This window comes from Haemorhous mexicanus, chromosome 13 (genome assembly GCF_027477595.1).
Source record: "Haemorhous mexicanus isolate bHaeMex1 chromosome 13, bHaeMex1.pri, whole genome shotgun sequence".
NCBI classification, from domain to species: Eukaryota; Metazoa; Chordata; class Aves; order Passeriformes; family Fringillidae; genus Haemorhous; species Haemorhous mexicanus.
The window spans coordinates 4,917,204-4,926,061 of NC_082353.1; the positions used below are offsets into that span (position 1 = coordinate 4,917,204).

The following is an 8,858-nucleotide window of genomic DNA, read 5'->3' on the forward strand; positions in this document are numbered from 1 at the left end:
TGGCCACCAGCCCAGGTTTGGGTGGCCCTTGGATACATGGCGCAGCCCGTGTGGGACAAGTGGGAATAGACAGATGTTGGGATTCAGGGGGATCAGAGGACATGGCCGTGCCAGAAACGGAACTGAGTGCACCCATTGGTGTAATGAACCTGTCAGGGACTCGGTGGCTGTGCCGAAACCAGGATAATTCTTACATCAGTTCCTAAATTCCAACATAAATCCTGGCTGAAATCGTGGCCTTGTGCTGCTGTTACTGACCTGGAGAGCGCCTGGACTGTGGGGACCAGCAGTGCCCAGCCCCCTCTGCCCACCCTGAGCCCTGGCAGCCTCTGGGCTATCTCTGCTGGGTTTCCATCCAGGTTTGGCTGTAGCAGGATTCAGCTGTGCTGGCACTGCCTCAGCGTCCATGGAGTTACTGGGATGGGCTTGGGCTGAAACAAACTGCTGTCCCTGGGAGGTTCCTTCCCATTTGAATCTCTGCTGCAGCACCGGTGTCTGGGGGCTGCTCCATGGGGTCCTGTGTTCCCATCCTGAGGCACGATTCCTTCTCCCATCATGTTCCGCCTCCATAGCACCATCCCTTTGCCATGGTGTGATGGGGGAGTATCCCAAAGCTGCAGCAATTCTCTATGGCACTTCCCCACCATCCCATCCCTTCCCCTCAATCCTATGCCTTCCCTGTGAAGGGATTCCTTTCCTTTCTGCATGATCACCTTCCCCTCAATCCCACCCCTTCCTCAAGATACCATTCCCTTGTTTCCCACCTCTTCTCCACAATCCTATCCTTTTCTCATGAGCCTATCCCTTACCTGTGCCCCCCATCCCTCCCCAGGTTCCAATCCCTTCCCTGTGCCCCTATTCCTCCCTCACACTCCCAGACCCTCCCTTAAATCCCACTCCTTCCCTGTGACCCCATCCCATCCCTTTCCTGTGATCCCATCCCTTTCCTGTGCCCCTTTCCTTTCCTCACAATCCCATTCCCACCCTGTACCCCCATCCCTTCCCCAGCATCCCCTTCCCATACCCCACATTTTAATTCCAAGTTAAATCCACAAACAATGATTCCTTTTCTCTTTTTTTTTCTCCTGTTTTTGGGTTTGTTTTGGTTGGTTGTTATTTTTTTTTTTTTTTGCTTCAGTTTCTCATCACTGATAAAAACACCGTCGCTGCCAACGCCAGGAGGGGCCGTCCCCAGCCATGCTGGACCCATGGCTCCTTCTCCAGGCTGCCACAGAGTTGGGGACAGTGGGAAGGGGACAGGGAGGGGATAAGGGACCGCTGAACCTGCCTGGTGCTCACAGGGTGCCCAACGCCTATGTACAGGTGGAGCCGCCGGTGTTGCCCCGGCTCTGCCCTGCCCGGGGGGCTCAAAACCTGCTCGGCCCCTGCCCAGCCTTGCCCGGGGGCTCGCTCGGTGCCCGGGGGGTGCCAGGGTCCCACAGCCACCACTCAGTTTGTGTACACCTGAGTCCCGATCACACGCATGATCTCCTTCTGGATTTTGGGGTCCTGAGTATTGATATTGGCATCTCCCACTTGGCCATCTTCGTACCTGGAAGAGCAGAAGGGAGTGAGGGGGGTTCTGTGGGGGTCCCGCAGGTGCGGCAGGGTGGGCACAGCCGGACTCACACAAAGAAGAAGCGTGTGCAGACGTGGTCTGAGACAGGGCAGACCCAGATGTTGCCGTGTTTCTGCAGGTCCTTGGAGGTGATCACTGCTGGGGCAAGGAGCTGTTGGAGGCGGGATGGGGGACAGAGGGCCTGCCTGGGCACAGCCCATTGTGGGGAACCTCCATCCCTCCACCCACCTGGTGACCCCAAGGGTGCTGCCTGTCCTCCCCCATTATCCCCCCTCATGCCCACACCTTCGCAAAGCGCGATGCAGTTCAGGTTGCGGCTCTGGAGGAAGCGGGACTGGATGGAGCGGGTCTGTGGGAAGAGCAGCTGGTGTTACCACCCTGTCCCAAACACCCATGGGTGCCATGTCCCCATTCCCATCCTGCTCCAGTGTCTCCTGGCCCACCACCTGGGGGATCGTGTTCATCCGGTTGTACCGCTGCACCAGCTCATCCTTCGACGGCATCCGGTGCTGCCCTTTCCCCATTCCTGTGGGAGAAGCAAGGCAGGGGCTGTCAGTCTCTCAGGAAACACTCTGGAGTGATGTAGGAACACATGCCACAGACAAGAATTGCCACCCTCAGCGCTCCTGAGCCCTTGGAACCCCCCAAAAGTGTGTGCAGCAGCTTCTGAAGTCTAGAAAATGTTGGGGGTTTGATTCTTTGGCATGTAGGAAAGCCCCATCCTGGCTGGGAAGAGGCTGGTGTGATGGGATGGATATGGGATGCTGCCACTCCTGCGCAGCTTCTCCAGCCAGCACGATGCCTAACCTCCCCAGGCCCATGCAGGGAGTGGGAATGGGAGCACAGGCAGGACTGCACAGTGCAGGCAGCCTCTTACCTGAGTATCCAAAGGAAATACTGGAGATGGGGCTCAGATAGATGCCCTTGCCATAGGCTGCTCCATGCAGCTTGCGGGAAAATACCAGGGTGAGCGTGGTAGGATCACCCCGACAGTTCGGGCACAGCAGTAGTGGAGGAAGCCTGGCACTTCCCAATGTCTGCTCCCTCCCTGCCTTCCTGCCCCCTCCCTGCCCGCCTGCTGCCCTGGGGTGTGCTGGGTGCAGGGAGCAGACTGGTACCTGCAGTTTGGTGTAGGAGGCGTTGACCAGCCCATTGCGGAGGATGGAATGCCAGTTCTCAATGTGAGAGCCACTGCAAAGAGCCAGCCCCACATCAGCCCCTCGTCCATCAGCCCCAGGGCACCCACCCGGGGGGCTCCCACATCCTCCTGCCTTGGCAACTCACTGGAAAGCGAAGGTGCTGCCGTAGAGTTTCTTGGCTGTGCGGAACCGGGCTTCCTTGGCCGGGGGGCTGCTGAGCAGGAGGAACTGGTGGGAGGTGTGCATGAACTTCAGCTGCTACCAGGGGAACGGGAAGAGCAGCGGCAGTGCCGGCAGGAGAGAGGACAGACAGACAGACAGAGATCATGCACGGCCGCCCGGCCCTGGATCCAGCCCAGCCTGGCTTTGGTGACTCCAAGTTTGCCAGAAGGGTCCTTCGTATCCCTGTCTTGCCCCCATCCCACAGCCTGTGTCAAACATCCCCCTTCCTATATCCTGTGTCCTGACTCTCATGTCTCCCAGGCTAGAACCCCACCCAGAGGGATCCATCCCACATCCCAGACCCTTCCATTGCCCGTCCCATATCCTTACATGCCTCATCCTGCATCCTGCATCCCATCTCCTGTATCCCTCCATCCCACCTCCCATATTCCATACCCTTTATCCTGCACCCCACCTAGAGCCTAGCCTAGCCCCTTACCCTGCTGAGAGGCAGCTTGACAATGTGGGATCTGTTGCTGGAGATTATCCTTGGGAAGAGGAGGAGGAAGAGGAGGAGGGTCAGAAAAGGTGGTCCCAATCTGCCCCGAGATCATTAGATGCCCGTGACCCCCCAGGAGAAAGAAGATGTGAGGGCTGTGCCACAAATACCTGGCTGCTCCCCACTCCATCTCATGTCCTGGGGAATGTGGGGCAGTGGGAGGGACAAGGGGCAGCAGGAGAGGGCCACAGCACCCTCAGCCTTACCACTGCAGGAGGGGATGTGCCAAGGGGTCCAGCTTGTCCATCTGCTTCTTGATCTCCAGGTAGGACCCCTGGCAAAAGCAAGAGGGGGTGCAGGTGAGTCCCCCAGCACGCACCCAGCCATGGGCAGATGGAGATCAGCACCAAAATGCCACTCCCAGCTTGGATCCCACAGCAGGGAGGTCACATGGGGCTGTGGGACCCATGCCACGTACCTGGGTCATCTCCCGGATGGACATCACACTGTCCAGAGCCTTCTGCAGCCGCTCGTAGTTCTTCTTCTGCACATGGGGCAGGAGAGGGGTGGCCATCAGAGGGGTCTTTGGGGCTCCCCATAACCCCCTGGTGTGGGGGAGCATTGTTCCCCCCAACGCTTACCTTGGGATTGAAGGCCAGAGTTTTGGGGTCGTTGGGGTCCACCACGGAGGGGTAAGGCTCAAAGATGATGCTCTTGCGAGGGGACTCGAGGGCAGCACGGCACATGGCCACCAGCAGGTCCACCACCTTGGGGCAGAGCAGGGACTGAAGGGACAGCCCAGCCACCATGGGGCTAGGGGAGGTCACCACCGTGCCCAGCCCTACCTCAGCACCCGTGGCCACCTCCTCAGCCGCGCCGGACATGACGCCCAGGGTGTAGAAGGAGAAGACGCAGAGCTCCCGGGTGCACACGGCCGGCTGTGGAGGGGACAGGAGAGTGCTGAGTGTCAGGGATGGTGACACAGGGACACAGCCTGCACCTGACCCGGCCCTGCCTGCCACCTCACCTTCAGCATGGAGCCATTCTGGAAGACGTGCTGCTCGTCACACACCACGCAGTACTCATTGAGCGTCGGGATCCGCTGCTCCGCGTACTTCATGATCTGAGGGGCAGGACGGAGGGAGTCAGGCCCTGCTGCAGGCACGGAGCTTGGGGGGTGCTCCAGGCAGTGGGATGGGGACAAGTGGGACTCTGGTCAGTGGGGAGGATGATATGGGCAGTGGAGTGTGGATAAGTGGGATGTGGGGCACTGGGGAAGATGTTCTGGGAAATGGGACAGGGCTGAGTGCAATGTGGAACAGCGAGAAGGACACTCTGGGCATCAGGATAAGGATGAGCAGGACATGGGGTAGTGGGGAGAATGCTCCAGATAGCAGGACGTGGATAAGTGGGAAGTGGGACAGTAAGGAAGGATGCTCTGGGCAGCAGGCTGAGAAAGAGCAGGATGCAGGACTCTCACCTGCACGAGGAAGCCGTACTCCAGCGTGGGGATGTTCTTGCAGTGGCCGCCGACCTGTGATGGAGCCAGAGCGGGGCCAGCTGCGTTATCCCCCTTCCCACACACAGCCCCAGCTCTGCATGGCACGGGCAGCCCTCAGCTCCCCCTGGCACAGCAGGACCCCTAACATACCAAAACCCTGGCACAGCAGGACCCCTGATATTCCAATGTGCCCCGACACAGTGAGACCCCCAACATGCCAGCCCCTTCCCAACACAGCAGGACTCCCAGCATCCCAACACCCCCAACACAGTGGGACCCTTGACATATGCCAACACCCCTGGCATAGAGGGACCCCCAACATGCCAAACCCCTCCTGGCACAGTTGAACCCCTGACATCTGAACACCCCCTGGCATAGCAGGACCCTCAACATGCCAACATTCCCTGGCACAGCAGAGATGCAGCACCAAAGGTGGGATAAAATCCCACTGGACCCCACAGCCAGGCCCCAGCTCCCCAAGATCACCCAAGACTGGGGACAACAAACCCTGCAGGGGCTCCCTCCATGCCATGGGGGTCCCAGCACCCTACAATAAATGATCAGACCCCAGAGGACCCCGGGGAAGGGGAAAGAAGAGAAAAGCAAACCCCAAGGCGGGGTGGCACCCACCAGAATGTTGAAGGGGGCAACACCTGCCTGGGTGCTGGCGGGTGGGTAGCCAAAAACTTCCACCTTGGGATTCTTCACCATGCAGGACACGGAGCGGTTCATCAGGCGGTTCACGCGAGGCTCGGGGATGCCCAGTTTGCCCTTCAGCACTGAATCTTGGATAACAGGGAAGCTGGGAGACCTGCAGACATAGAACCCCCCTCAGCACCCGTCTGTCACCGTTCCCTGCTCCTCCATCACCCAATGCCGGATCCACCCATCGGCTACTTGTTGGGAGCAACCTCCGCCTGCTAGGGATCTGGTAGGGAGCAGCAGCATCCAAGTGGGGAAACTGAGGCACAGTGCCAGGCCTCACCCAGGATGAGGGGATGGAGGGCTGGTCCCCTGTGGGGATGGCGTTGGGACCTTACTTGGGGATGGGTGAGAAGATGCTGAGCCCAGCACGGAACTTCTTGATGGTGCCGCTTGTCTTGAACCAGCTGTGCCGCTTCTCCTGCTGAGTCTTCAGGAAATCGTTGCTGAGATGTTTCCATTGCTGGGATGTGAACATGCCCAGGATCCTGGCAAACAGAGGGGACAACACCCATGGGTGCTTGGTGGTCCATGGCACCCCCAGCCCCTCCTCTTCCCCACACACAGAAGGTGGTGAGCCCATCAGAGGATTATGTGGTGTATAAAAGGTGGTGGCAAGGGGACATGTGGCATGTGACCAGTTTTGGGGCAGAACAGTGACTCTGTGAGCCCCCCCCACCCACTACCCTCAGGTGCCCGCCATGTTTCAGCTCTTACTTCTTCAGCTGCAGACCCAGCCCGAAACCCTCCTTGTTGGATGGCTGGAAAACCTCGATGGACGGTTCTGTGGGGACAGAGGAGGACGAGCCATTGCTGCACCACTGCGCCTGTCCTAAGGGCACAGGGACCCCACACCCCTCCTGTCCCCACTCACCGGGGCCATCGAGGTACTGAGAGAGGGAGAAGCGCAGGCGGAGGACAATGGGCTCTGTCCGCAGCACCTTCCAGGCCGTCGCCACCTCCTCCTGCCAAGGCAGAGACACACTTTGGCACAGCCACGGGAGCTCCACCCAGGAAGGGCATTTGGAGACCCCCTGGGTGCCTGTGCCCACCCTCCCCATGCCAGCACTGCTGGGGGCACTGCAGGGACTCACATCGAGGAAGCTGATGTTCACATGGAGGTCGATGTCCACGTCATCGATGGTCCCGTACTCCCTGTGAAGAAGACACGCGTTGCTGTGGCACGGGGGGTGGCACGGTGCTGGAACAGTGGCCTGGTGCCCACTGTGCCAGGGTGGGCAGGCTCATGGGACAGGGACACTGGCACGTGTGGCTCCCCACATATCAAGTGTATGCGTGGGGGGAGTGCCCAGAATGTGGATGTGAACCTGGGAATGTGACAGCACAGCCAGGCGCTCAGGGGATGGCATGGCCAGGTGTGCTGGGGGTGCCATGGTTGAGTGCCTTGGCAATGGCACAGCTGGATGCCCAGACATGCCACAGCCAGGTGCCTTGGTAATAGAATAGTCAGGGGCCCCAAGGATGGCACAGCTGGTTATGCAAGGGTGCCACTACTGGGTGCTCCAAGATGGCATGGTCAGGAGCCTGGGAATGGCATGCTCAGGTGTGCTGGGGATGGCACTGCTGGATGCCTGAGGATGGCACAGCCAGGAAACCCAGGGATGGTACTGTTGGGTGTCTGGTAATGCCATGGCCAGGTGACCCAGTGATGCCACAGCTGAGTGCCCTGGATACAGCATAGCTGGGTGCCCAGGAATGGCACAGCTGGTTGTCTGAAAAAGGCACAGATGAGTGCCTGGGGGGCCACAGCTGGATGCTCCACAGATGCCATGTCTGGGTGCCCAAGGATGGCACAGCCAAGTGCTCAGGGGATACTGTGGCCAGGGTCCTGGGGAGGGTATGTCTGAGTGATGGCTCAGGCAGGTGCCCTGGGGATGCCATGGTCAAGTGCCCCAGAGATGGCACAACAAGATGCCTGGGGATGCCACGGCCAGATGTTCTGGTAATACCATGGCAAGGTGACCCAGAGATGGCACAGCAGGGTACCTGGGGATAGCACAGCTGTGTACCAGGGATAGCACAGCTGGGTGTCCAGGGATAGCACAGCTGGGTACCTGGGAATAGCACAGCTATCCTGGCACAGCCCAGCTATGTACCTGGGCCTGGCAGTGCCCGGTGCAGGGCAGCAGGTGCACCCACCTGATGGCCACGGCATTCTCGCTGTAGATCTCCTTCACGGCCTCGATGTCGGCGTCCAGCTGCGGGTGCCGGTACAGGTCGGCAGCGCAGGTCCCCTGTGGCACAGCACCGTCACACCCAGAGCCTCCCCAGGCCTGGCAGTGGGCTCAGGCTGGGGGTTCCTGAGCCCCCCGTGGCACCACGGAGACCCAGCACCCACCTGCACGCCATAGAGGAACTCCTCGGACTCATTGTCCCCGTCAGAGTCATCGTCCGTCCAGTACTGGCCCTTGAGGTCCTGGGGACGGAGGGGTGGGAGGCAGCAGGGATGGGGGAGAGGGTTGGGGAGTGGATTAGGGGAGCACATTAACAGGGAGGGAATTAGGGGGGAGCAAACCGGGGGAGCTGGTTCTGGGCAGAGGGCTGGGGGCAGTGGATTGAGGGAATGATTTGGGGAAGCAGTAGGATAGGGAGAATGATAGGGGCTGGGGGGAGTGTTTGGAGGCAGCGGGATGGGGATGCGGGATGTGGGCAGTGGGATGGGGGGAGTAGGATGGGAGGAATAATTTAGGGGGCAGTGGGATGGAGGAGCAGGTTGGGAGAGGGAGGATGGGGGGAGCAGATTAGAGGGGAGCAAGATGGAGACAGCAGGATGGGAACACTGGAATGGGGGAACAGGATGAGAACAGGATGGGGGAGCAAGATGGGAACGGGGGGATGGAGGACCAATGTGGAGGAACAGGACGGGGCAGCAGGATTGGGAGGCAAGATGGGAACAGCGGCATGGAGGACCAGGATGGAGGACCAGGGCAGGCACTGCGCACGGAGCTGCCGGGGGATGCCCGGCCGATGGCGACGCAGGGGTCCCTCCTCCTGCTCCAGCCCCATCCCCGCCCCGAGCCGGGGGACCCCGGGACACGGTGGGACACCGAGGGCCGCTGCCCCTCCCCCGCCCCAGGCCGCCGCGGGCCCGTCCCGCCCCCTTGGCGGGCGCGCTCCCCCCGCGGCCGCGGCCGTGTCCCCGCGTCCCCTCCCGCGTCCCGGCCCCTCACCATGTCAGCGCGGGCCGGCCGGCGCGGGCACGGCCGCCATGCTGCCGGGGGGCCGGGCCTGACGTCAGAGCCGCCGCACCGCGTC

The 8,858-nt window shown here is 60.6% G+C and overlaps 1 protein-coding gene across 5 annotated transcripts; it reads right to left on the bottom strand.

Annotated features, from left to right (window-relative positions):
• Positions 1-1,062: 1,062 nt before the first annotated feature.
• PARP6 (poly(ADP-ribose) polymerase family member 6) lies at positions 1,063-8,853 on the bottom strand. 5 transcript variants are annotated; one of them, XM_059858002.1, is made up of 22 exons: positions 8,774-8,853; positions 7,942-8,019; positions 7,743-7,837; positions 6,677-6,737; positions 6,457-6,547; positions 6,300-6,366; positions 5,921-6,070; positions 5,511-5,691; positions 4,860-4,913; positions 4,407-4,502; positions 4,225-4,317; positions 4,021-4,146; positions 3,858-3,923; positions 3,646-3,713; positions 3,380-3,428; positions 2,864-2,973; positions 2,698-2,770; positions 2,457-2,526; positions 2,026-2,105; positions 1,865-1,928; positions 1,630-1,714; positions 1,063-1,552 (listed from the first exon to the last, which is right to left on the bottom strand). In XM_059858002.1, exons 1-22 carry the CDS (start codon positions 8,774-8,776, stop codon positions 1,450-1,452), a joined length of 1,863 nt encoding a protein of 620 aa, XP_059713985.1. In that variant the 5' UTR covers positions 8,777-8,853; the 3' UTR covers positions 1,063-1,449. The 5 variants fall into 5 exon arrangements, 3 of the variants coding, with proteins under 3 accessions (XP_059713985.1, XP_059713982.1, XP_059713983.1); XM_059857999.1 differs by having other exon boundaries at positions 2,457-2,770; positions 2,864-2,976; XM_059858000.1 differs by lacking the exon at positions 8,774-8,853 and having other exon boundaries at positions 2,864-2,976; positions 7,942-8,615.
• Positions 8,854-8,858: the final 5 nt, after the last annotated feature.